A 27,984-nucleotide genomic window follows, 5' to 3' on the forward strand; every position below is an offset into this window, starting at 1 on the left:
GCTTGGGGAGCAGTATAACAAATAATCATGTAAGGGTAGCGGTGAGGGGCAATTTACATTTTGTGTGGAAGTAATGAAGAGGGCTGAATCAAACGGTATCTCGATCAACCAACAACAATGGGTGTAAGATGCAAGGGTCCTTCTTCAGGATGCCAGGGAACATTACCATATGCTGATCATGTCTCCCCCTCAAACGAATACAGTTCATAAATTATATTTTCTCCTATTTATATGTGAATCATTGAAACTGGCCGTCTCACCGATTGTAAAAACAATAACATGGAGGGGCCAGGGTGGAAAGTCAATGCATTCACAAATGATATATCAGATTGAGGTTAAGTATTACCTGTAGATTCAAAGTATTTCAATTGTGGTTCCAAATATTTTAATAATTTCATTAGAATTCTAAAAATAGTATCAAATCTGGTTCAATTCGATAATGCCAGAAGAGTTGGATTTCTGTGACCTACTTTATATTACTGGCCAGGCACCCAGGCAGGGTTGCTACCATAGGCCCAAGTCTATTGAGATAACTTCTGGATTTGGCTTACTTCTGGTACATTCTGGCAACATGATTACTTGATGCAATAGTTGCAAGACATGGGAATATGAATGCATTAGAAGGCAGATTATTTTAGGGGGACATAAATGATTGATTACTAATGAATCTTCGAAGGACAAAAGATGGTAATGTAAGTAAATCTTACAATAATGACCTATAATATATAACAATAAAGACCTACAAATAATAGATGAATAGTGTTTATTCATCAAGGGTTCGCTAAACAAGAACAAGAGAGAAAGGAGCCCAATGATACCACCTTGTGGTTGACAGTAAAGTTACACATTCTTCTGCATCACCCATCATTCTTTATTTAATCAAGAGAAGAAAAAGGACGGTTGAATATTACTGTAATAGATCGGTTCAGTTGGGTCAGTGTCCATAACTATATCCGCATAGTAATGTGTCTACTGTAATGTGGCATTCCATCAAAACCATAAGGATGTCTCTCAACCTGTTTGGCACTCCATTCATAAGTCGGGACGGGAGGGAGGGCTAATTCTATCCTGTGTGCGTGCACACTGTGTCCATCGAACATCATCACGGCCACAGCTCACATGGTGTATCGGGAGCAGGCAGTGGGCGTGTCCAAACGCGTGTGGTTTCATTCATAACTCCAGTCATTATTTGAAGACCAAATTAAACTATGCAGCCTGGGCAAGTCAGCACGATTGCATATGGACTACCTAAAACAAAGTCTACACTCAGGTGAGTCCGCCGATAGTCCCATTTTAATGAGATTATAGTTTTATATAATATATAGTTTTATTATTTAATAGATTATGTAAGGTCGACACTATAATGCTTAGTTGCAATCGATGTTCATTTAAACATTGGGCGTATATTATTCAACGGGTGGCATTGGTAGATACAAATGACAGCCAAGTTGAATATTTTCTTTCAACGCAAATAATATAGGCAACCGTTGTAACGTTGAATTATCCAAACCACCAGTCATACTCTTATTGTACTGACGGTCAGTGTCTCGCTGGATAGGCTGGCAAAGGTTTGGGTATCCTGATCCTCGGTGTACCGCGGGAGGGATGCTGAGGCTGAGCGTCACCAGATGCAGCGAGTCGCTGTAGTCAGCATACTGGCCGATAGAGGCTGAGGCGCCATGGGGAACCTTTATTTATTTATTTTTTTACCGGGGAATATAAGGGAAATAGGTATCAGTGATAATTATTTATTAATGGTATGGAAATTTGGATTTTTGTTTGGGTATTTTTGTAGCCCTGTTGTTTAAACCATTGGTATCACAAACAGAATGCAGTATTTCGAAGTGTTGAAGGCTGATGTGAGCGCGGTCGTCTTGTAACAGGCACGGTGCGATGTTAGGACGGTACAAGCTTTAGTTAAAGACAGGTTTGTGTGTGTGTGTGTGTGTGTGTGTGTGTGTGTGTGTGTGTGTGTGTGTGTGTGTGTGTGTGTGTGTGTGTGTGTGTGTGTGTGTGTGTGTGTGTGTGCGTGCGTGTGTGTGTGTGTGTGTGTATGTTTGTGTGTGGTTATGCACACCATAGGCGATCTACTTGGCGCAGTTCAGAAGCTGTTGCCAGTCATCGTTATGCCCATAAACGCCTACTTTAAAGATCCGCTCAGCTGTTAGTCTACTGGTCGAGTTGTAATGCCTTCCTGGCCAAAATAGTATTTATTTATATATTTGACATTACTATTCGGATTAATTTACTCATCCGTCATACTTAAACAACCAAAACCGTACAAGGAATCTCTGTGCACTGGACTCCGTCGATAATAATGGTTTTGTTGTTTCATCCCCATAACAACAACAATTTTTTCAGTACAAAAAATATGTTTAAGGGCAGCAATAGATGTTTGTAATTGCGTCAGGATATGGATGTATTCACTGCACTCAGTCTCTATGGTCTCTATGGTCAGCAATGCTTTGAAACCTGAAGGCACACATGTTCACCAACAACATTAAACAATGGGCAGAATCTCTCACATGCTCCATGACAACTCCATAGATGTGTTAGATCAGGGGTTTTCATGGGCCATCTCCACACTCAGCACTACTTTGACTTTCGTGTTATATGCTGCTTTCTGAAAGACCAGGAAGCCTCAGGAAACAGACATCTGCTCTGCACACACAATGAACACACAAACAAACCAACACACAGACATCCATAATTATTCGCTCACACACACACACACACACACACACACACACACACACACACACACACACACACACACACACACACACACACACACACACACACACACACACACACAAACGCACACACACACAAACCCGTACATGCGAGTGCATACGGATGTGCCGATGTTTTGTAGCAAATGTTTTTCATCATTATCTATGAAGGCAGCAGATGTTTACATTCAGCTTCAGCTATGTAGTGTTATTACATACATTTTGTCCTAACATGGGGCTGTAATGTGAGATACCTTTTATGAGCGTGTGACCGGAATGGTCGGAGAAAACCTATACACAAGCCACATGCTGTAGGGACAATATCTGTCCAGCAAATAATATTTCATAGCTTCCCCTTTTAGTTTTTTCCTAAATGTTATGAAAGACAATCATAAGGAATTGCTTGCTTCCACTATGTTTTTCTCACCGTATCTAACAGAGATGTCACAGTGCATCTTCTCAATGACAATCTGTCTGTTTAAAGTCATAAAAGTGTCATCCTGCCGAATGCATATTGGTAGAATCTAAAACCTGTGTCTCGGTCAAATCTTTAATTTGCATCTGGAAACCATCAAGTTGTAAATCTCGTTGCAATGTCCTGGTGAATTCTTAATCTGTAGAATCATGCCTTGACTTGGGAACCCCATGGTCTGACTGACAGTCCAGTCTCTCTCTCTCTCTCTCTCTCTCTCTCTCTCTCTCTCTCTCTCTCTCTCTCTCTCTCTCTCTCTCTCTCTCTCTCTCTCTCTCTCTCTCTCTCTCTCTCTCTCTCCCTCTCTCCCTCTCTCCCTCTCTCTCTCTCTTTTGCAGGCGCTGTACTCACACCGACCTGGACCATGAGCAATGATTTGCACCTTTTAACACGTCTTACAGAGAACTCCACTGTAAGTGCATCCATCTGTCTGTCTGTCTGTCTGTCCGCCCCCCCCTCTCTCCATCTGGAGGAGCTGACATCATCAGAGGGGGCAGACCCCCGGCTCGTAAGGCCCTCCCCGTTCGAATGGCAAGACAACCTGGACCCAAACCAGGAGATACTTATCCCCTCCTATCACCAGAATACACTAGGAACACAATGGGAACATATATTGATACACATGATGACCGAACACAACATCCCCCAGGCTGAGAGCTTAGCATCTCCACATGAAGCATCTCCTACTGGGCTGGTAAAAGGTGATGATTGACAGGGAGCGACAGAGGGACTGCGCCAGGTTCAACCATGCATCAGTCTCCAGGAGGGATTGACTCACCCAGACGCTGAAAGGGCTCCGTTTTTTCCCCCCTCCTTTAGCAGGCAAGAGAGGTCATAGAAAATAGGGCCTTGTTCTGAGGCTACCATTATAATAATGGTGGTTCTGTGGGGCAGGGCTGCCTCCTTAGTATGACAGTATTATGGCCTGTGCGTTAAAAGCTGCTCCCTGAGGCAGACAGAGGTGCTGGGGATGATATGGGGAAGCTTGCATGAGGCTAGCTGTGTTGCAAACGTGCACACATAGGCATTCACACACAAACACACAGGCACGCACATACACAGCCAGTTGTTGCATGTGTGGAGGGTTATCCATGATGACTCTTATGACCATGTTGCTACTGCTGTCATAGTTCTGCGAGGGATGCTTGAGGTCTCAGGCTTTGGAGGGAATTTCTTCCATGGGAATGCTTTAGTAAACACACACTCTATTGTGTTCCTCTTTCAGGGAATGGTGGTGGATGTGCTCCAACATGTGATCAAACGTGGTTAGCGATCTGCTTAGTCTAATCCTTTCATAACAAGAACTATTTGGTTTGCTTTTGATGAGCACATCAAAAGCAGGACCAAGGGAAGAAGAGACAGAAAGAGACAGAGAGCTTTTCGGTGCAGGATTTGGGCTTAAATACTTCTGCATCCTTGACGTCATTGCTCTCCGTTTTTATCTCTTCTGAATGAAGGGATTCTCACTAGTGCTTCGATTAGCATCCGCTGGTTTACTAAGCTTATTTGACTGGGAATATTAATCAGATGTTGTGTGTGTGTGTGTGTGTGTGTGTGTGTGTGTGTGTGTGTGTGTGTGTGTGTGTGTGTGTGTGTGTGTGTGTGTGTGTGTGTGTGTGTGTGTGTGTGTGTGTAATCCTACAAAGGGTGTTGCATTTAGTGCAGTAACTATAGAGGCCGGTGCCTACCTCAATGCTTAAAGCTTGCGGGCGCTGGTTAGCTCTGGAAGCAGCCATTGGTGTAAGCTTTGCTTGCTAGTACACAGCCTGTTGTTCTCCAGGCCTTCTGCCAGGCCCCCCCCCCATGGCCACACATGGTAAATGGCTGTCTTGTTGGTTATTCCAGAAAGACAAAGGCTTGGGGAGCACACCCTGAGGGAAACGCAACTGCCGGCAGGCTCACTGTTGTTAAAGACCTACCAGGGCATCCACAATCAGATAAAGAAGTCTCCATCCGCCTTTGGGAGTGAGAAGAACCCTCTACACTTGACACTAGGAAGCAACTTGAGTCCTTTCACATTAAGTGCCCTCAGGGCATCCCAAAAGGGATCTGGAAAGACTGGACCTACAGAGAACCAACTGTAGGAGCCGAGCCGAGCCATTCAGCTTTTCCATGTCGTCAGAATGCCAGCTAACTGCTCAGGCCATTTTGTATGACCCCCCCCCCCCCCCCCCCCCCCCCCTTGCCCTAAGGGTCCAAATGTTATACCTTAATCAAGAAAGTAGTACACATGTTAAGTGTTGTAAACAACTGTGTTTCCATGCCTTTGTTCACAGAGGGGGCTTCAAAACACCTTCCGGTCTGAAGTCGACAGCTTATTCATAAACAATGAGCCAGACAGACGGACGGAAGAAATGAAAGGATAATCCTTTCAAAGGGAGACTAATATATGAGTTCCCAGGCAGTACTGATACAGTGCAGATGCTATAACTTTCAGACTGGATTACAATGTTTGTCACCACATTAAAAAGATAGGCCGGCACCTGCCTGGGCTGGCAGTGGGAGTACACCATTAAAAGATGAAACCTAACCCCTACATTGTGAGTTAACATTGAGTCATCCATCAATAAAATGCATGTCCCAAAATTTGCATACAAGGGTTTTCAAATGAATGTTTGAGCACTTTATTATTGGGAATTAAATGTGGCTGCTGAGGCTCGATGGGGGACTTGGGAGGGTTTTTGATTGTAGTTAGCACAACAATGGGAAGTATTTACCTTAGCAGCTGAACAGCAGTAAGACCAACGTCATAGTAATGCCAGTGCGTGGTTGGCGGCACCAGTGCTCTGACCCAGGCCTGATGGTGCTGCTCCCAACCAGGAAGTGCCGGTGTCGGCAGACGGGGTGGAGAACTATGTGCTCCTGTTGGTGCTGGGTGTGTTCGTCGGCGGGACGCTGGCTCTGCTCTCACTGCTGGTCCTCTTCTGCCACATCTGCTGCCTGGGGGGACGGCGCTACTCCAGGTAGGTGGACTCATCATCCCCCCCCCCCAAACACAGCGTTCAGTCACCAAGATTAGGGTAATGACGGCAGTTTGATGAATATGGAAATCCATGCCATGTGGTGTGAAACCACATATCTGTGAGGAGTGGACACCAACCGGGAGAGCTTTAAAACACCTTCCAGTCTCAAGTTTTCAGTTTATTCATAAACAAACAAACACTCTCTCTCTCACTCTCTCTCCCTCTGCGTAGAGCCAGTGAAGACCCGGAGAAAACCAACACCACCTATGTTGAAGACTCCCAGCCGACTCAAGGTAAGGAACAAACTAACAAAAAAAACAAAATAGTTGTTTGTTCAAGTTTTTCCTCACAGAATCCTCTTGTCCATCATGGCTGCTCCGGTCACATTCACATCATGTCTCTCCTCTCCAACGTCTCCGTAACGCAGAGATCCCCATCCGTTTGGACGAGTCGGATGCCTTCTCGATGCCGAGCTGTCAGGAGGGAGAGACGGAGCGCTTCGTCTCCACCGGGTCCACTGGCCGCCGGGTGTCCTTCAACGAGTCTGCGCTCTACGAGCAAGAGAAGAAGACGGAGGACAAGGGCCGGAGGTAGGGACTCAGCGGTGGATCTCTTGTGCTGCCGTTACCCCCCTTCCAACGGCCTGCCCCAGTAGGTCGCTCAACCTGTTAAGGGGGTCTAGTAACCGTGTGGGGAACATGCCTATGTGGCCGGCCACCCAGGTTCAAGTCCCAACGAGGCCCTCTGCTAAACATCATTCCCTCTTCATCAACCCACTTCCATGACTTTTGACCGGAAGGAAAAAAAAGCCAGTGAATGAAATAGGCCCTTTGTAGCAATAAATCATTCCTGTTTGTTAGTATGATACAGCACATATAGCTATGTTCTTAAACTCGACCAGGTAGAGGTCATCCTACGATGAACCCCGTGTTTAAACGGTGCCCAATGATGGCTAGGTACACGCTGACCGAGGGGGACTTCCACCACCTGAAGAAGGCGCGGCTCACCCACCTCCACCTGGCCCCCACCCACGCCCCCTCCATGAAGATCCACACCATCACCGAGTGTGAGTCCACGGAGAGCAGCGTCGTCAACATCAACGAGTTGCCGGGGGCCAGACTGCCCCTCACCATCTACCAGGTGAGCAGGTCCCTGCGAGATGCACATTGAATAACCTACATCTGGTATAATATGTCAATATCTAGGCTATATTTACCCTCGCCAAACCCCTTATGCAGGGTCAAAATGTTGACTGAAAATAGCTTGGACATGTCATCGGGTGAAGGTGATTATATTTTGTTTTCATGGCCAATTTGTATCACCCTTAGTCAAATGTCCTTATTAATCCAAGCTGAACAAGATGCGTACCTTGAGCCAGATGCCTAACCCCCGCCTACCTGCTCAGTCTTGGTATGCATACAAAAATATAACTGATCCCACCGATTCTCTTTGTCCCAATTTTGCGGTGCGTGCATTATAGTGTTCCGTGAACCTGCGCACAGTAAACCCTATTGCACCCTCCAAAGTGAACGGGGGTGGTAGCATGGTGGAGCGTAACGTTCCACAAGGGGTTTCTTCCATCTAATATTCCCTCTCCTCCAACAAACGGACTAATCCAAACCGTTTTGCTGTGTGAGCCAAACACACCAAGTAACAACATTTTGTGAATTAATGTCCTAACCCCCCTGCCCCCCGTCTCTCTAGCCTCCTGAGAGAGGGGAGGCCCACGGCTGGGTGGGCCAGTCTCTCAGTGGGGGCCTGCCTGGAGACCCCCATCACTCGGTCATCCTGGAGCAGGGCAACCGACAGATCACACAAGCCGCCAAACTCCAGCACACACACTCGCTCGCAGTAAGTCTCCTCTGTTGCGTCTTGAGAGTGTAGTCCCTGGCTTTCAGCAGATCAATTGACAGACACCACTCCTGCATTCATCCTCCACCTACTCGTCTCACTCATTCACCTTTCACCTCCTTTGTCTAATTACGTGTTTTCCTGACAGCTTGAGGCCATCGGGGACGGGAGAGAGGAGGATAATAAGAGGGGACCCGGAGAGCAGTGGGAGGTGTCTCCAGCCCAGGCCTCCGTTCTGCAGTTCTTTTCAAAGCTGCGGCGGCACGCCAGTCTGGAAGGGGCGGGGCCTTACTTCAGGAAATGGAAATTTGACAGCAGCCATCGAGCAGCAAGTCTGGAGGCCAAAGGTTAGGAGGGTCCTTTTTCAGTAACTAGGTACAAGATCTTCAAAACAATCCGTTCCTCAGTTTTTAGACACTGTCTTGTATTGACTAAAGGCCCAAATAATGGTTCATTAAAATTAAGCCATTACAATGAGGCTAGTTAAAGTTATGTCTTAACATGACTTTGTGTGTTAGGATCCCCTAAGCGGAGGCCCTTCCAAAGACAGCGAGCGGCCAGCGAGACTACTGATCACACGGATGATGACTCGTCCTCCCTGGGTGGTGACGTCACTGCACCCCACCCTCCACCTCACCTCCAAAGTGGTGGTCTGCAGTCTCTCTCTGCTGAGTCTCTCACACAGGCCTCAACCCCCTCCTCTACTTCAGCTTTCCTCGACAGGTAACGCCTCTAGGGAGCACTCACACAAGCCAAGTTGCCCTGTAAGCTACCTTGCGTTGGACTGACTTCAGCCGTCTGAAGTACCCCATGTGCAATAGTTTAATAGCAACGATGTTGTCTCTTTCTTCCTCTGTGCAGGCTTGAGGTGGAGGCCAGGGCGGGGGTGGAGGTAGGTGTCAACATCACAGGGGGCACAATAGACTTCCCCTTTCCAAACTACCAATACGCCAAGAGGCCGGAGCAGGACACAGGCGATGGGGCAGAGGAGGGTTTAGTGGTGGACGCCGAGACAGAGGCGAATCCCATGTTTGCTGTAGCCACAAGGGACAGAGAAGCAAGAGCACAACTAGCAACTCGAGACACTGACGCAGAAGAGGATGAAGAAGACAACCTGTTTGTTGAACATGAGGAGTTAGGCATCCAGGGAAATATCAAGACTGCATCTCAGAGCAACACTTTCCCAGGGGTCAGTTCATGTGATGTGATCTCACAGAGAGAGCAGACGCTAGAGGCAGAGGAAGGGGACGAGGAGGTTCTTGGAGCCGAGGCTCGGAGAAGGACAGACTCGGGTTCCTCTCTTTCCTTTCTGCTTAACCAGGAAAACACTGAGATGCCCCACTCCCTGTACCGAGACATCTGGAGCTTGCGGGCTTCCCTTGAGCAGTATGCCTCCTCGGACCAGAGCAGCACGGATCGGGAGTCCATACGCAGTGATGCAGACAGCCTCTCCTCCCTTGGAGCTGCGGGAGCTCGCTACGGCCTGTCCCAGGACCTGGGCGATGAGCCAGAAGTGGATGGGGAAGGAGAGGGGTTTGGAAGTGCGGCCGTAGGGGAGGGGGAGGCTGCGGCTGGGACAGCAGGGGATGTGGAGGGCGGGAACCGTAAGCTCCTTCAGATGGACAGTGGATATGCCTCTATAGAGGCCCCATCGCGGGGCCCCGAAGATCTGCGGCTGTTTGGGATGCCTGGAGGCTCTCGGGGCAAGACGGCATCAGAGAGGAGATTGTTCTTCACCAACTCTGGGAGGAAGGGCTCGGTGTGTGAGAGTTTCGAAGCAAAGGCGTTCCAGGAGGAGCAGGAGGATGAAATGACTGGTTACACAGACGCAGACAAGAGGCTAAGAGCGGCAGCTAAAGCCGGCAGCCAATCTCTCACCATCAAGCAATCCTCTCAGCCCGGGAAGGTGACTTATATCCCGAATCCTCTGGAATCACTTCACCTGCAGTCCAAGCCCACTTCTCCGCTTGTGAAACCACACTACTCCATCATTCCACCGCCGTCTCCGACCCACCGGCCACGCCTTCGCCGCCGTGACTACAGCATCGACGAAAAGACCGACGCCCTCTTCAACGAGTTCCTCCGCCATGATCCGCGCTTCGACCAGCAAGGCTCACCGCCACGGGCCAGGCATCGGTCCAGGGTCCATCTCCGGAAGCAGTGGCAGAGGCACAAGCAATACAGCGACCCTGGGTCCGGCACCGGGGGGAGGTACTCCCCGTCCCTGGAGAGACAGAGGTTCACTCCCCTACGGAGAGGGGACAGCGCCGGGTACCCTCTGGATACAAGATACCACAGCACCCTGTCCCGAATCGCCAGCGCCGCCGACGAGGAAGCTACCGAGGTGGCAGCGTGTGAGGAAGCGAACCAAGCGGGCATCGAGGAGGATAAAAACTTACACAAAAGAAGGGATTCACAAGAAGATGTAGGAGGCGTGTCCAAAGCATCTGAGGACATTGAGGGCTCAAACACTGGTGTACATTCCACAGAGCCAATACACAGGGTCACCGATAGTGAGGTCATCGACATGGAGGGTGAAACGGAGGCCAATGAACGCACCTCGAGCCGCTTGCCGGACACTTTGCATACGCAGCCCAGTCACATGGATCCAAGAGTCGGCAACCAAAACAACAACAGCAGCCAGGCGATCAAATCCTATTTCCCTTCCCCAGAGAAGCGCGGATCCGGCAATCTGAGCACAGATGTCAGTTTTGTGGACCCAACACCCCTCATGCCCATCCTCTGCGGCCAGAGTAGCCTGACAGACAAGATGGCAGTGTCCTTGGAGGAGATGCTCTACTCTGGGTTGAGGAATGCAAAGCCTGGTGAACTGGGCCTGGGAGAACGCCAATGCGTGGTAGCAGTGTCCCATGTCTCCTCCCCTGATAGGAGTCCTGTATAGCTTGGCAGCCCCCCTCCTCCGCTATAACTATCTGTTCATTTTCATATCCATTTCTGTGATTGCACTTTAAAGATGCGTCTTACCTTGCAGGTCAATTCCTTGTGACATATTCATTCCCCAACATGTTAAATTGACCCAGATGTGGATGCACTACTATACAGTACAGTCCCCTAGGACGGACACCTAACTGTTGACCAGTCGTATGTCTCTTCTACAATTTCCAGTTGTTTCCACTGTGTTCAGTGACATGTAAATTACCCATTTTTATATCAACTTTATTCTATCGTCATATGCATTCATCTATATATTTAAAAATAAATACATGCTCATGGCAATTTAATCTCATTTGCAGAATAAGTGAAATAGGTCATATTTTTTCAACATTGTAAGCATGCTGCTTGTAACCAATGTGGAAGTGAAAAATAGTTTGAGATTTATAAAGCACTTTCCTCATGAGAATCTGTTCATCTCTCCATGTTGCTTCATCAAATTCTGTCCTCACAAGTGTTCTTTGTCTGACTCATAAGGGTAACTTAAGATGATGAGATGATGTATGTAAGTTGTCAGCAGTCGACTACAGTCAAAGTAACATTATATTAATATCTAAAAAACAATCTATGCTTACTTTTTGCCAATTCACTGCGTCATTTATTTTATTGCCACATTGTGTCAACAAAATATGTAATTACAATACAGAAAAGCGGCATTCATCACTAAATTAAAAGATGTGCATCAGTAGGCTACAATGTCCTATTTATTTTAAATAAGGTTGCAATACTGCAGTGTCTTTGGACAAAGTGACAGGGGATACAAGAGATATTCACCTCCATAGAATCAAATACATGCCTGAAGTCAGACCTCCGTTTTCAGAGATTCAGTATAAGGCAGATGTGGCCATCAAAGTTTCGTTTGAACGGAATACCCATGGAATCAAACGCTACTGAACTCTATAGTACAATGAGACAAATAATTTATGTCCAATGGTAACCTGAAGCAGCCAGGTTGTTTAATTGAAATTGTACTATTTAGGGTTAAATTGTTAGTTGAAATATTATGTAACACTGTTGTATTTGCCAATTTTTATAGAGCTTTAGCAAGTGTGTATATACTTCCCCAAAGGCAAAACATTTCCATGGACGTCAACATGTCATAACGTTTCATGTGTAGCGTTACGACATTCAATGGCATTAGCGTTTCATTATAAAAGAGTTCTTTGTATAAAGGTTACATAAGAGTGCGTTCAGTCATCTGTGAATGATTAATCAAGTATTACACGTTCTGCTTGAAACATTGGGAATTAGGTCTGCAGTAAGAACTAGCCTAGTGCATATCCTACAGAAATGATTAAATGTAGGGCAGAAAAGGAATCTGAATGTGCACTAAGGTGCATATTCATTTAGAATTTATAAATTAAAAAAATACCCGTTGTGTTGCTGGATGTTTAATGTTGAAACTGACAAAAATGGTTCGACAGCTTCTGGGAAAGCTGCATGTTATTTTTTTGTAAAGACATTTATTCTTTTTAATACCTCCAAAACCACTTAAATAGTCATACCGTTTAAACATTCCCACCTGCATGCAATGCCAGGCATCTGAGATTCCTCTCAATCATTTGCATTGTTCGTCGTTAGCCCTGTTGAATAGAAAATCTCCCGACAGTGTGCTGACGTGGGTACTCTCCCTCCCCCTCTCTGGTGCTGTGACTCACCTGCTCTCTGATCTACTCCGAGTGATAGGGCTGAAGATGTGGTTGTATAAGGGGAAGGGGGGGAGGTGGACTTATGGGGATAGAATCGGCACACTTTCATTTGCAGCTCTTCAAAACAAACGATTGGATGTTTTCAAGTTCAGTTGGCCTACATCTGCACTGAAACATCAGGATATGCCCTAATAAGGTCAGGAAACACTCTTGCAATACATGTCGGCTAGTAAGTATCTGGAAGTCTTTTGGACCTTGTCCCTCAGCATCTACAAAGTGCACCCCCTGAGGGAAATATCGATCGCATTCCTGTAGGAACTAACCCCGGTGTTACTTTAGGACAAACAGGGGGGCAGGAGAGACTAGAGTGAACCGCGAAGAAATGCCATGGCCCAAAAATATATATATAGAATCGAAAAAAGATCAGCCACAAAACAGTCCGGTCTGAACATATTTTATATAAATAATAATTAAAAAATATTTATTCAAATAAGAAAACAAAAAACGGAAATCAGAAACTAGAGCCCCGATAAGTCTGTGGTGGACGTGGAGGTCTGCAAGTCCATCAGCAGAACTCTTCACCTCAGCTTCCCACAGCATGCACCTTCCATCATCCTCATACATTGAAATATAGAATTCAGATTTTTTTTATTATCAATAACAATTCTCTCTTCCCCCCCCCCCCCCCCTCCCACCCACTGCAGTTAAAAAAACGGCAGTTACAACAGCAGTTTTTCTCCCCCACGGAACAGACAAGAAATCCAATAGGTAGTCTTAAAGACAGAGGGGAACTACTGAAGAAGCAGGGGGAGTCGTAGCCATGTTCATATTGTCCAATGCCATCCCAGTGGAGAGTGGATGGAGGGAGAGATGGAGAGGGGAGCATCATTCAAGGAGGTGGAGGCCAAAAACAACCAAAACTAAAAGAAAAGGAAATGCAACAATTCTCAAAATAATCCTCTCCCACTGGGGCCCCCCCATGCTAATAAACGAATGCACTCATGGCATCGTAAGACGCTTAGGACAAAAGCGTCCGCCCAATGGCATATATATATATATTTATATATCCAACCCTTTTCACACCTAGCGGCTCAAGTCTTTAGAGACAGGCAAAGAAGAAAAAATAACATCACTTGACACTTGGTCCTCTTCTCCTCCTCGCCCATCGACCCCAGCCCAGCCCGGTCAGTGGCGTGGGATTCAGGCCAGCGGTTCAGGGAATACGGGGCTAGACCATCAGCAGGTTCTCCCCCGTTACACCCACAGGGGCTCCAGACACCAGAGGGAGGAGAGGGGGAGGGAGAGCGTGACCTGAGTGGAGCAGAGAGAGAGAGAGGATACACAGTGAGTGTCTAGCGTAATATGGTTGGTCTAAATACATCTAGCTGGAATCAGGAATTTATTATTTTAAGAAGATAACGTTAGGCTGCAATAAAGAGTGAACAGGGTCTATTTAAGCATAGGGAATTCATGCCGACCAGACAATGGGGATTCATGTGGATGAAACAGCCTGAGAGCAATGGAAGCGAGAGCAAAAGAGGAGAAGAAAAGTGAGGGGTTGGAGAGATAACAGGGGCCGACAAGGGATCAAGAGCACACCACAGCCCACTCCTGTCTTGCTATGGGTGAGTCATCTCTGGAACAAATGAATTCAGAGCAGCCTTCCAGTCTGCACCACACCCAGGGCTCATCACACACATTGAGGGGTGGGACGGGGCATGTTTATGTGTACATGCGTAATGTCATAAGAAAAAAGCTAAAACATTGAGCCCACCACAGTGCACGCTCGGGTTGTGTTGTATGCATGCACGCACTACAACGCATCTCGTACGTCCGTTGTGTTCACTCCGGCCCCCCTCAAGGCCCAGGCAGGGTGAGTCAGAGCTCTGCTGACATCAGCGTCACAGACACGCCTCCTCGTTCTCCCTCTGCATCCATCTCCGCTCCCCTCGACCTTCCCTCCCTCCCTCGCTCATCTCTGAGCCACTCTTCAACCCTCCTGACGTATGCCCGGCCTGCTGCCTCGTGCTAACCACACGCTTGGCTGGTGGTTCACCTCGTCCGCTCGCTTTCCCGCCCAAAAGACCCTCTCCGTTTTCTCCTATTCACACATGCGCCCCTTCGACCGTTGCTCTCGCTTTTCCTCTGGCTGTTCATGTCTATCCCGGCATTTCAAATGAGTCCTTTCAAGAATGAAAGGAAACAATTATATGCGTCGAAAGCCGATGTTTAAGGTGAGATATTACACCACCACGTGTGAGTGTGATTAGCCGTTGCAAGCCGTTTTGAAAATCACAAGTGGGCGTGTCCACCTAGATCTGTGCTGGATAGATCAGTCTACCAGCCTAGTCAATGGACTGTAGCAAACGTTACTCATCCATCCGTCATACATCTAGGTGGACACGCCCACCTGTGATGAGGCAGATCTTCAAAACGGCTTGTGACGGCTAATCACACTCACACCTGGTGGTATAATACGTCTCCTATAAATAACACACACACACCCACCAGGTGGGCTGCAGGGCGGGGGGTGAGGTCATTGCTGTTTGCAGGTGGAGAGCTTGCGGATCTTGCTGGCCGTGGACAGTCCCTTGCGCGACGGGTTGGACGAGGAGGAGGAGCGGCGCTCCACTTTGGGCTTGCTGTTGAGGGCACCCCCGCCGTCCGTCCCGTTCACGCACACCGGCTTGGCCACGGCCCGGCCGTAGTGGGCGGGGCTCAGGTCCTCGTCCTCCTCGGTTACTTGTCCTGGAGGGAGGGAGGGAGGTGGGTTAGTGCCCAGAAGAGGACCAAGGAATCGGTCCTGGCAGATCTGAGCAGAAACTAATGGAATACACAAGAAACGAGGACAAAAACACAATGCCACAAAAATAACTCTTAAACAAACAGGTATTCAGTGACTCACTTAGGTGACTCACTGAAGTGCTCACCGCATTGATGCAAAAAACATCACTGCGGTGAGTTCTAGCTGAATCGATTATGAATCAACATTTCAAGGCCGATCCTCATTCAAAAGTCCAACTCTTAGGTGGAGACCTTTGTTCTTATCCTGTATGAATTTGGGCCCTATGATCATTGGGCTTTCGTAGTGCCCAGAGGTACACCTCAACAGGCCTCGGATGTTGACCAGCACGGAAGACCACACTGTGTCTTCGTGTTACGATTGAAGAGTAAACAGCGTGTCAGAGGATATTGTGCGCAGTCAACAGACGCTGGGAGAGAGTGCATAACATCAGTCAGGGCCTGGCGTTGAACAGGACCTGGAGGAACCAATGATACTCCCACACAGGGAGCCGAGCCACTGGGTTTATTTTTACCACCAAGTGTCATTCAGATTCTACGGCTTCAGTGGAAATGCAGGGGGCTTTTATGTAGGGCATTCTTCCAGATCGCTCCAGAGACTGCACTAGTTATTATTGTTCACTGTTGCCAAGCAACAGACAGTACTAAGGATCATAATTCCAAAAATGTTTAAGCAGCGTTGCAAAACCTTTCTTCCAGGAATTTGTATTCGGTTCGGTGTTGTTTTGAAGCCTGACTCAGACGTCAGAACGGGATTTCAGATTTTTTTTTCCACTGAACCCAGTGAACTTCAACATACTTCCGTGCCAACAGGAAAGAGCGTGCCCACGCCTCCGATTGTCAGGTCGGGGCTGAAGGAGATCCGAAATTATACAACACTCAGGTCAGACTGAGAGATTAGATTGGACAGGACGTCACACATGCCATGATTTGGGAGCTACGGGATTTTTAACCATACATGCATTACTTCGCTTTACACGTGTTTCTAATAAACATTAATTACATTTTAATAATGTTTTTGCCGCTAGGGGTCGCTCAATCAAAACAACAATAAAAGACCTAGTTTGATGACGTCAAGAGTAGCATTGGATCATGGGAGTTGTTGTCTTCATCACCATCAGTGAAGATCTGACGGGACTCAAGCTGAAGTCCTGATCACAGACAGAGCTGATGAACTAAAGTTATATTCATGCTACGTTTAGTCACGTTATGTCATGCCATTTCACTGTATATAATACAGCTTAACATGACTTAACAAAGACTGTACATAATACAGAAGGTGACTTTCCATTAATGGACAATTAGGGAAACTATCGAGACCTTTTACACACCAAAAAGCTCCCACAAAACGAATACAGTTGTACTCTTTGAGATTTAGACCGCTTCATCAACCTGTTTTGAGTCTGGCATCCCTCATACGGATTCCTGAACTGATACCATTTACTCCATCAATGAATTCAGCCAGCCCACTTCTCTGCAGGGAAAAGCAAACCTTCCTTCATGTTCGGACTCGAGTGGGACCGGAGTACAGGGGCTTTTCACAGACTGTTCGTCGTCAGTGAGTTGGTGTAAGAGAGTGAATCAATGTGGTGCATGCAGCTATACAAAGAAATATCATTTTACCAATTGAAACAAAATGGTCAATGTATCAGCAACCCTATACTTTGCGGATCATGCTCTTGGACGGATAACAAAATATACCAATAATAAAGTATTTTTGTGGGGAACGCTACATACCCTTAGTGGCTGGCATGAGCCACTTGTTAAAGTAGCACGTTGTATTAAGCTAGATCGCTATTTAACAATTATTTGCAAAAGGCGACGTGAATAGTGAGGAATAGCAGCTAAGCTATTCCCCACTATTCACGGAGCCTGAGGAGGAGGTATCTAAGGAGGTTCACGTGTAGCATATACTAATGAAATATATCCATCAATTAGGTCTCTACTAGATGATGTACGACAACATCCAGCAGAGCCCTGAAAGGACTCAACACATACCTCGGCCAGGTGTCCCTTGGTTGGACATCAAAGGTGGTACTATAAATACCTTTCCTCAGTCTCATTTCAGTAACAGTGGTAAAATGGCATGGAATACCATGTTGAAGATCATGCAAGAAAAATGTATGATTTCGGGTTTGCTTCAAATAAAGATCCAAATCATCGCAGTTTGTCGATTTATTGTTGTTGACTCTCAGGGTGGAGTTGCATCGGTATCAGAGGATGGCGGGGCGGGGCGGGGGACGTGGGCGGAGGGCCCCGGGGTCCTACCTGGCACGGTGAAGTCCTGAGTGTAGATGAACTCGTCGTCGGCGTCGTACAGCTCGTCGTCGTCCTCCTGCGTGTAGCCGTGCAGGTCCTCCAGGTAGGGCACCACCGTCATGCTGCGCCATGGGTCCCGGCTCTCCGCGTTGGCCGGGAAGGGCACGGGGGGCTCGGACGGGGGGTGTTTCTTCCGCACCCAGCTGGAAGGGTTTGCACACAGACATCGGTCAGGTACTGGGGCCGGTCTCACCAGCTTTATGCTAGTGTAAACGTAGCCCAGTTATAGTGCTGGGGTCTACTAGGTGGGGTTATGCTAGTGTAAACGTAGCCCAGTTATAGTGCTGGGGTCTACTAGGTGGGGTTATGCTAGTGTAAACGTAGCCCAGTTATAGTGCTGGGGTCTACTAGGTGGGGTTATGCTAGTGTAAACGTAGCCCAGTTATAGTGCTGGGGTCTACTAGGTGGGGCTATGCGTCGCACATCACAACGATGGGAGCTTCCCAAAGGAGACGAGAATAGGATCTGCCACAAGAAAGGATTCTTATTACGGAGCAAAGAAAAAGGCGGGCTCTTTGACAAGTTTTAATGCGCTTTTTGCCACAGAGGTCTACAGCACCAAAAGGCAGGCATTATCTGGAGATAGCTAGACAGAAGATTAGTGTGTGCAGGAAGCCATTTCATCGGGGATATCGGTGCTGAGAAACTCGTTCCATTTGTCTGCTCTCTGAGGCTATGGTTTTCTTGAGGTGTGGTGATTTTACTAAATTCTTTGATAGTCCTCTGCATTGCAGCAAAACAAATAATGCCTTTAAGCGAAGAATCAGAAAAGAAGAGTTATCTCAACAACTAGGACTTAAAATCATATACAACTCAGTACGATCCTGGTCCCAATCTTGACAACTAATTAACAAGATTCAGTCAACCATGCAAAGGTTTGTTGAGTTGTCTCATCTTCTGCTGAATTTGAGTCCAATTAGTTGTAAAGTCTCACGGCCTATTTTGTCCTGGAATCTTTATAGTTCCTGTTCTCTCACTTGTTTCCATAACCTGTATTTCAACGCCTTGCTACACTGGCCGGGGTAAAGATTAAATCTTCAGAAAATGTCTGCCAGAAAATGAGCGGGCAAAATGCGACGGTTACGGAACCATTCAAATTATAGTTGTCTCGGTTACCGGTGTAAGAATAATAAGGATAATATAATATTATTGAATTTGTCAATTAAAAAAGTGTTGCCATTAAAAGTAGTGGCAGAAGTCAGGGAGACAATCTTGATGCTAGATTTTATTGTTTTAGAGCACAGTAAGGTTATATTTCTTTGCTCTATGGGTTCTGTGGCTTGGGCCAGTTGTGCAGGTCCATGGATGTGTGGGCTGCACCCTCGTTTTTTCCCCCATCTTTGGTGATCAGTCATCCACATAAGCTCCTCTGTTTTCTGAGGAGGTTCGGTGAATAGCGCTTATCCTATAGCGCAATTTCCTCGAAACCTTGCACAACGTTCTAACCACTTCATTTGTAAGCTACCCTCATCCTATAGAAGCAGTGTGTCTTCAGAAACCTTGAGGCTACATTGAAGCACTGTTGTAACAGAGTCACACTGATGAGAGGATCTGAAAGCCACTGACGTCCACACAGCCATCCCACGTGATATTTTAGTTAAAAAGTAGAAGCGTTTTATAAATGAAAAAGGAAATAACCAGTTAATACGAATGCGATTCAGACAGGGAATGATACACACTATAAATTTCCTTTAAAGTAATTCTTATCAAATTAAAGATTATTGAAAGTGTAAAATGTATGTATGTATGTATGCATGTATGTATGTATGATGCCAACGGCCACATACAGCACAAGCATGCAAATACTCTTAGACCTGAATGAACCGGTGTTACCCGTGATCAGGGTGTTCTCAGAAGAACATGAGGTGATAACTTCCAGACCGTTGCAACACTAAACCAAATGTGCATTTATAATAAAAGACTCACTTGTGCTGCCTTATGTGCTGTATGGAAAACCTCTTGACAGGCTCATACTCCAGCATTCCTGAAAAACAAAGACAGACCTCAATCAAATCCTGTTTTACTCTGTGTGTCTGTGCACTTGTGAATCAGGGTCTGTCTGCATGCGTACGTGAAAATGGCAAAGGTCCAACAAGAGTGGGACTATGAATACACTCGATGACTAAACGCATGCCGTGAGCTTCGTCCGTTAAACACTTATTACGATGACTGGCAATCTAGACGCATCCAGCAGGTGTGATTAAGACCCACCAGCGCCACGGCAACTGGGCTCTCATCCATGCATCACCCAGATCCCATCCCTATTGACACATGACTGGGCTGAGAGGGGTGTTACAGCGAGAGGGTGGCGATCTGTTCAGGGAGGCCGACTGAGAGCCCCGCTAGGCAGAGTGTGGGCACGGTGCGTCGGACTCACAGTCCGTGACCAGAGTGCTGAAGGACACCTTTTGTGAGCACCAAGCTTATTTTAGACCGCATAATTATGGGCCGACAATCCCTCAGGTGCTGCGTCATCACACACACAGACGTCACAAACACTCGCACACAAAACACATGACTGGTGGGCGCGGGGCCAGCTCATATGGATTTACAACATTTTACATATGCTTTATGTACCACGGCTTAATGTAACAAGTTTGAATAGTGAAAGATGATTAGGCAATTTGAAATGTAGATGGAAGGACAAGGGAGAAATGACAATCTAAAAAATGTCTGTTCTGGGAAATGAAGGCAAAGCAGGATAGTTCCAACAGTCTTGTTACACAAGATTCTTTTGAAATTAAAATTTAAAATTATCGTAAAAAAATCCAGACAAATGTCTGATCGAAAGGTCTTGGTAAAAAGGTCTGGGACGGCTTCATCACACTGCCGACCGCGTATCGGCCCCAGGCAGACCTCCCTCTCTCTTCCCACCCTTTGCGTGGAAAGGCACTGCACCATTCCACCTGTGAGCAGGAGCAGCAGCAGCAGCCCTGCCTCCACTGTGAGGTGTTTAGTATTCTATCGCTGGCCCCGGATCAACAGAGACTACGTCAGCAGATGGAGGGAGCTCTACAGTCAGTGGGAGGTCTCTGATGGAGTGAGTCAGAGGGGCCCGTTAAGGTTGCAGTACCACCTACTGGTGGTGTACAGGCAAAGCCGTTTTTTCTCAGACTGCATGAAAAGTACTGCAGTTTCGGGACATCACCTGTCATAACAATGAGAGAGGGGCCCTCGCACTGAAAGTACCTGACAAGCACACCGAGAGAATCGCTCTGCAGCAGCCATTTTTTTTTTAGGTATGTGGTCGTAAACAAGCCAGCAGTGTAAGCTGAAAATAGAGAGCCTTTTGAAATGAAGATCCCGGGCCAACTCGGCGGGACGAGAGTTGGAGAGAGAGGGGTCGAGAGACAGAGACGGAGCGACGAGCTGACGCAGACCACAAACTCACCATTCAGCAGGTCTGACAGGAGAGGGCCGCACTCCTCGGGAACGCTGTAGTCTCCTTTCCCAATGTTCTCAAATAGCTTATAGATGTTGTCCCCCTCGAAGGGATACAGACTTGTCGTAATGTTGTATCTGCACGGGTCAGGGGAAGAGATCATCAGAATCACTGCTCGAGTCAAGGAGGAAGTACATGAGATCTTGTCCCTGCCCACACCATGACCTTTGTTAATGATGTATAATGGTTGAAGCTAGGTGCACATTGGGAGCACCATTCCTCACAGAACATCAAGATAAGGGGATCAATCTGCCCCATCTATAGACTGACAGAAATTCAGATTTGGTCTCTGCTTCCTTTTGAGGAGGCAGAGTTGAGAGAAACCAAACAACATGACAGTTCCTTCCACCACATAGCTTTAACAAGGACCAGGGCCCTTGAGGTCTGACCAACTTACAGTGTTACTCCTGCGGACCAGATGTCTACTTTGAACCCTGAAAACGTGTCCAGGCCATTAGCTATCTCTGGGGGCTGGAAGGCCGGGGAGCCCTGGCTGGTGCGACACGTATCATCCTCCGCAAATGGATGGAGCGCCTGCATCGGGGAGAGATAGTGGGTAGAGATAGAGCGGTAATGAGACCGGGTTGGGGCAGGCAACCGACAAGCAACATCAGTATTCGACTGGCAGAGCAGCAGTCCTGGAGAAAAGGTCTTGACCCCGAATTGCGATCAAGGGAGTGGGGGGAATTGAAATCAACATAAATGATCCTAGCTCTTACTCTACATAACTGTTAGGACACAGAATTAACATGCTAGGGTAAGGGGTTTTAGTCCCAATTGGAAAATTCATGCCATGTCTCAATGAAAACAGAGAAGGCAACAACAGGGGCAGGCGGCCACGTTGTTCCTGTTCATGCGAGCGCCGTGTTCAGTGTGACCCACCTCTGCTACCCCCAGGTCGGAGATCTTGAGCGCTCCGTCTGTGGTCAGTAATAGGTTGCCTGGTTTAATGTCTTTGTGAACTATTCCCTGGCTGTGCAAATATTCAAGGCCGTCTAAGAGTTGGCAAAAGTACCTAGTAGGGAAAAGCAAAGAAATAGAAAAGAGAAAAAGGGTAAACATGTGCAGTGTTCCGATATCCCTACTTCCATGAGTACACTTAAACAAAGTACACTATCCGTACTCACTAAGTGCGCTAATTTTCAGATGTCAGTGTTGTTCCAAATCGAATACTCCGTGGTGCACTAACGGATATTACGATCACGACTGCCGCCGCGGCTCCTCCCCCGCAATAAACATCCCGCTTTGAACGGTGAACTCTTTACGCCTAGCAGCTATAAAAACTACAAAATGACTATTAATGCAGGCTATATTGAAAATGCGCCGACTATGGCTCAGCCTGGCTCCGCCCTCTTCCGTTACATAGCTAAGATGGGCTGCCGTTGAGTACGAAAAGTGTACATCGCCACACACACACTTCGCGATTTGACCATTTTGAGTACACCATCTGGGTCCTTTCAGTACACTTATTTTCGCCCGATCTGAATCGGAACGCCCTACGTACTCAAACTTAGGCTAGTAAGTACGGATATTGGAACACGGCATTGGTATGATGGGAACTCAAATGAGCAGTAGTATCACAAAACAAATACCTATACATGATTAATGAACAACAAATTGCATTCTTCACAGAAAACATTAGTTTATAGGTTACCACTAGTGAACAGGCTAACAAGAAGTCCCCTGAAAGCGTGTGGAGAGTTATTCTGAGGGGCCCGTCGGTGAGGAATCTAAACTTAGGCCTGGAGTAGAGGCAACAAAAAGGTTTACACTCATAATAGCAGACAGGGGAGGGAGTCCGTTAGAGAGAAAAGGAGATAGAGGCCCAAAGAAAGACACTTACCCGTGAGCTTGAAATACTGGAAACCTTTTCTCTGGGACGCTATCCAGCATTTCCTGCATCCCACATACGCAATACTCCATCACCATATACGTAAGTCCAGAGTCAAGGGATATTGCTAACACCTTTTAATGATGTGGGTAATCCATAATGAAAACAAGCACGCAGGCAGAAAATAGCCACCCCAAAGGAAAAGGAAAATGGCTAAGTAGTGTGTATTCATTTCATATTCATTTTCGAATCAAAGACAGATACAAATTCAGCATACCTATAATATATATACAGACACACACACACAAATGTTATTTTATATATTGATGATTGTATAGTCATACTTCAAACAAACAACCCAATGCAGTAATTAAAATCAGAACAGACTCGCACACAAAAGGATATATTTTCTGTTTCTCTTCATTGTACAGCACATCCACCAACTGAATCACATTTTTGTGCAGGAGCCTTCTTAGCAGCTGAATCTCCCTGTGAATGAAAATAACACAGGAAACTACGAGGTTAGATAATATGCTTAAAACCCCTCAGGCAGTTTGAGGTATTAACAAATTTAAACCGTGATCACAAGTTAACAAAAAATATGAACATCTTGATCTAGGTCATCCTAGAACATCCAAATTATTTCCCATCATTGGAGATATTGGTCAAAATAATACATTGTGAAGCACTTTTTAAAATACTCTTAAATCCACAGATATTTGTAATTTGCGCATACTAATTCAATATTGTCAAGTGTGTTCAAAACTTTCTCACTCTCATCTTTATAAATATGTTAAAGCATTACCTAATAGTAAACAAATTATTTATTTTATAGCTATTTATTGCATATTAAAGCTTCAGAGGAAATGCTGAAATGAAAATGGGCTGTGAAGTCGTTTTTTCGTTGTGACAGTTATTGATGAAAAACAAAATGCAATAATGCAGACATCCTGATTGCATTTTTCTCAAGACTTCCCATTGCAATACATTTCATGAGACCAAATTACTTTGGACAATTGCAAGTACCTTGGCCTTTTTTTGTTTCACTAATCACTGCTAAGCTATGACCTATAGTTGTACAGCCTAAATACAATATAATATAAAAATATAATGAAAGGAACCTCATCACTTGACATTTGGATGATCACTTAATTTTGAAAGTACCAACTTCCACCTTACAGGAAAGTAGTGGCCACCATCTCCTATGTTGTTAGAAATGGGAGGGGGTAAGGGGATGTGAAAGGTGGGGGGGGTATTCTATTTGTTACAATCTGCCACCTCACCACTAGGTGCCACTAAATCCTTCCCACTGCACCTTTAACTAAGAACTTAAGGCAGTCAGATGTACTAAACAAAATGCTGGAGGAAGAGCTTAACGTCACCTGCAGAGCTGCGACTTAAAAGGAAACCAATTGCATTGGATCACTAGTAAACAGCTCAGACAATTTTAAGATCACCAGAGTGGCCCCATTCTGCCTGAAAGTATCTGCACTCACTGGCCTCTCGCACGATGGCTGTTGTAGGGTTTTATCTCTTATCAGGCGGTCTCAGTAATTTCACTTTGTTTCTCTGCACTGATATAAACACCCCCCCCCCCACACACACACACAAACTAAGAAATGGTGAAGCCATCTTCAACTACTATGAAAAAAACAAACAGCAATGCTCTGAAACTTGAAAAAAACAACAAAAAAACACTGCTTTTAAAGAACAAACAGAAGAAACTAGAAGGCAGAGAGTCAGCATTTACTGTAGAGAGCATTGCGCTTGCTGCAGTCCTTCTGCAGTCTCCTGGTTCAAATGACCCTGTTTGCCTTCAGTTTATAAGTACCCCGCTGGAAGGATTTCCCCACTCAGCAAAATGGAAACAACTCCTGCACCAATACTGAAACAACTGCTCCCAGATCCAAAGGCACCTAAAGGCAAGGTCTTGCAGACAATTTGCCAGTTCAGAGTTCTGGCCTAGCTTGTTATTGCCGGATATGCCGCTTGCATTCCAGAGTAGCTATCGCATAACTCGCCCGCTGTTGTTGAAGATCGTAAAAAGAGTCTGAGCAAGTCAAATTCAGAGGCATCGAATGTACGAGATGTTGGGAATGGTCCGTTAGCCATCCCGGCCTTGGCAGGGATGGCTAACCGATGACTTCCGAACCGTCTCAGATGTAGGACAAGATAGTCAATAGAAACATAAGCTGCTTAACCAGCAAAGTAAAATATGTGTAATGGATAACCATGGTATTTAGTCAAAGTACATCTAATTGATTTATCATATTTGAATGAAAGGAAGGTACCCAAGAAATACACACTTCACCACGACCCATGTAGTACTGGGAGAGTTGTTTCTAGTGGTTGAGCAACTGCAGCCTAAAAAACACATCACAGATCTCTATTCTCTCGGCGTGAACTCATTTGACAGTTGCTAGAGCTTCTTCTTTATTTAGCACAGGCCCGCAGCGAAAACCTGAAGAATACTTAACAAATGATGTGTGATTAATACATTGTTAATCTAATAAAAACTGGGGACACCGTTGAGTCAATTAGATGCACATCAGCTCGATTATTATCACGTAATTGTATTGCAAGATAAATCTACAATACAATAGTGAAGAACACGGCAGGGTATGCTGTAGCTAATGAACAATTGGTCCATGGCAGGAGAGCAGCCACTTTATACTGCCAAAACACTAAATGGTATTTGCAAACTCAAAAAAAAGTACTACTTGGTATAGTATTTGGTAGAGTATTGAGATAAAAAAAAAAATACTTGGGTGTGGCTTATGGGGCTATTTTTTGATTTTCCCTGATTTCCCTTTTTGGCCGTGTTTGGTTTTAGCCTGACAATGTGAATCAATCAAAAACATGTTCCAGATCCTGTACCCTTTAGTATCTTGAGTGGTTGTGACCCGACCTGCATTAGTAAATCAATACTTTCCCACAGTAGCAACAAGTTAACAAAACACTGAAAAAAAGAGAGGAAGAGTTCAGAAAATGGAGAAACACAGAACTACCTACTTTTTCACATTGGCTTCTCCGTTCGGAATCCTCCGCAGTTTCTTCTTCTTCAGTATCTTGACAGCCCTGCGACACAGTGTCTCTGAGTCCAGCATCTCCTTTACTTTCCCATACGACCCCTCCCCCAGCAAGTCCCCCATCAAATACTTCCCAATCAGCTTGGCCCTCTTCCTGCGTGGTTGGTAGATCACCTCTGTGGAGTCAATGCGGTGGATGAAAGTGTCCATCCCCATCAGTTCATGATCATTGAGGTGGTAGTCCAGATGGTGCAGCTCTCCAGCACTCATGATGAATAGGCCAATAGGTTGTATTTTGTTCCTATTGAGCTGCAAAGTATGTAAAGGACAACACCACAAGAAACGCGCAGGAACTAATGCAGGCCAGTCCTAACAGTTGCCTCCAGGTTCTGGTTCGTCCTTTACAGACTATATAGATTGTTATTAACTTGAGTCACCTGGTTACCTTTCATCTCTGAGTGGGCTATGTTCTGTTTCAAAGGCTAGCATGCAAGATCGTTTTTTAAATACTGGGTAGAGCGTGTGTAATGGCAAGGCCTGAGTATTAAGGGAGGATGCAGGGTTCAATCCTATTTGTAAACGATTGAGTAACATTAACTCATGGGGGAGTTCTGAGTTGGTCAGCTACAAAACTGTAGACCAAATTTAGTATTAGTGTTTCTTGGAGAAAATAATTCTGACTGCTGTGGTTATTTCACGGTATTCATACAGAAACAATATAAGTGAGCAAAATAGGGCGCAATGTCATTCGATAATTGCTCTTTTTGAGTCCACGGTCCTCTCCACAACTAACGCGACAACATGTTCGGCATGGGCAGCAAGTACAGCTCCAAAGCCATACAACACAACATTTCGGGATGTGTTCCAATGCACTCCCGCTCTCTCCGGAACACGGGCGTCAAAATATCGAGTTGAGCCTCATAGGTTTAATCACCAAACAGATGCAGCAAATCCAGTCAACCGTGTGGTATAAGCGGTCAGTCTCAGGTTACCCTTTCTTCCTGGTGCCTAGAAAAACAATGACAAGATTTTAGCACATCATTTATAGATATATGTTGCTACAAAATAGCAATGCAAGATAGTGTTGGCGTTTCAATTTCTGGATCTGTTCATGTAACTGATCATCTTTCACTTTGCATTGATAAATACTTCGTAAACAAAAAGCAGAAGGTTGGTTGGCCTCGTATGGCTAAGCTGCTTCCACGGTTGGGAAATCTATTTTGTGTATACCGGTCCAAGCGGTTAGCTTGTTAGCTTACGGTTTGCTTGAATGAAATGGCAACATTGCTACCTTTCTTAGATGAACTTTAGACATATATAGCAACGCATCGTACTAAATCGAAAAAATGATCCCAATAGCAGTTTAAACGACTATATAAAAATAATGAAAACGATAACGAAACGTCGTCATACAATTTGAGGGGTGTTACGCTAGCAATGCAACTTTGGTGGCTGACGGCTCAGCAGCTAACTCGGCGTCGGAGGCAGGCGGTGCAGCAGACCACCGGTCGGGAGTTTGGAAAGACGTCAAAGCTGTCATTCGGGTTACCGGAGAGCAATATCAGACTCTGGCGTTACAGATCAATTGGATTTAGCCAGCCTAACCAAGCTGCACAAGTCAACCTAACGCATTGAGCAGCTGCAAGCTGCTCGAATTTCAATGCGAGTTGCTAGCAAGCTAGGTGGCTAGTTGACATGCTAACCAGAGTCATAGAAAAACATCTCACCTTAATCCATAGAAATCTCGTCCCGGTTGCCAATTGTTTCTTACGCATTTGGCTTGTTTACGTATTTGATGTGGCAGGTTCTCTCATTGCACAATGAGATACGACTAAGGTATTTTTTGTCTCTTCATGTTACTCTTGCTATTCAAGTTGTCGCCATCTTGTTTACCTCCCCTAAACTCACACTGACAGCCTCCCGAGCCTCACGTTAATGCGTC

The 27,984-nt window shown here is 46.0% G+C and overlaps 2 protein-coding genes across 3 annotated transcripts; one reads left to right on the top strand and one right to left on the bottom strand.

Annotated features, from left to right (window-relative positions):
* The first annotated feature begins 1,082 nt into the window (after positions 1–1,082).
* cbarpa (CACN subunit beta associated regulatory protein a) lies at positions 1,083–11,660 on the top strand. The gene is made up of 10 exons (XM_030363432.1): positions 1,083–1,270; positions 3,543–3,616; positions 6,025–6,167; positions 6,399–6,460; positions 6,595–6,757; positions 7,124–7,307; positions 7,872–8,018; positions 8,167–8,365; positions 8,537–8,741; positions 8,880–11,660. Exons 1-10 carry the CDS (start codon positions 1,240–1,242, stop codon positions 10,918–10,920), a joined length of 3,249 nt encoding a protein of 1,082 aa, XP_030219292.1. The 5' UTR covers positions 1,083–1,239; the 3' UTR covers positions 10,921–11,660.
* Positions 11,661–12,345: 685 nt separating this feature from the next.
* stk11 (serine/threonine kinase 11) lies at positions 12,346–27,981 on the bottom strand. 2 transcript variants are annotated; one of them, XM_030364648.1, is made up of 12 exons: positions 27,770–27,981; positions 26,977–27,050; positions 26,026–26,351; positions 23,419–23,502; positions 23,026–23,115; positions 22,065–22,197; positions 21,580–21,716; positions 21,132–21,259; positions 19,667–19,724; positions 17,690–17,883; positions 15,128–15,367; positions 12,346–13,930 (listed from the first exon to the last, which is right to left on the bottom strand). In XM_030364648.1, the coding sequence occupies exons 3-11, from the start codon at positions 26,310–26,312 to the stop codon at positions 15,156–15,158; spliced, it is 1,323 nt and encodes a 440-aa protein (XP_030220508.1). In that variant the 5' UTR covers positions 26,313–26,351; positions 26,977–27,050; positions 27,770–27,981; the 3' UTR covers positions 12,346–13,930; positions 15,128–15,155. The 2 variants fall into 2 exon arrangements, with proteins under 2 accessions (XP_030220508.1, XP_030220507.1); XM_030364647.1 differs by lacking the exon at positions 27,770–27,981 and adding an exon at positions 27,456–27,476 and having other exon boundaries at positions 26,026–27,050.
* Positions 27,982–27,984: the final 3 nt, after the last annotated feature.

This window comes from Gadus morhua, chromosome 8 (assembly GCF_902167405.1).
Source record: "Gadus morhua chromosome 8, gadMor3.0, whole genome shotgun sequence".
In the NCBI taxonomy this organism is placed as follows: domain Eukaryota; kingdom Metazoa; phylum Chordata; class Actinopteri; order Gadiformes; family Gadidae; genus Gadus; species Gadus morhua.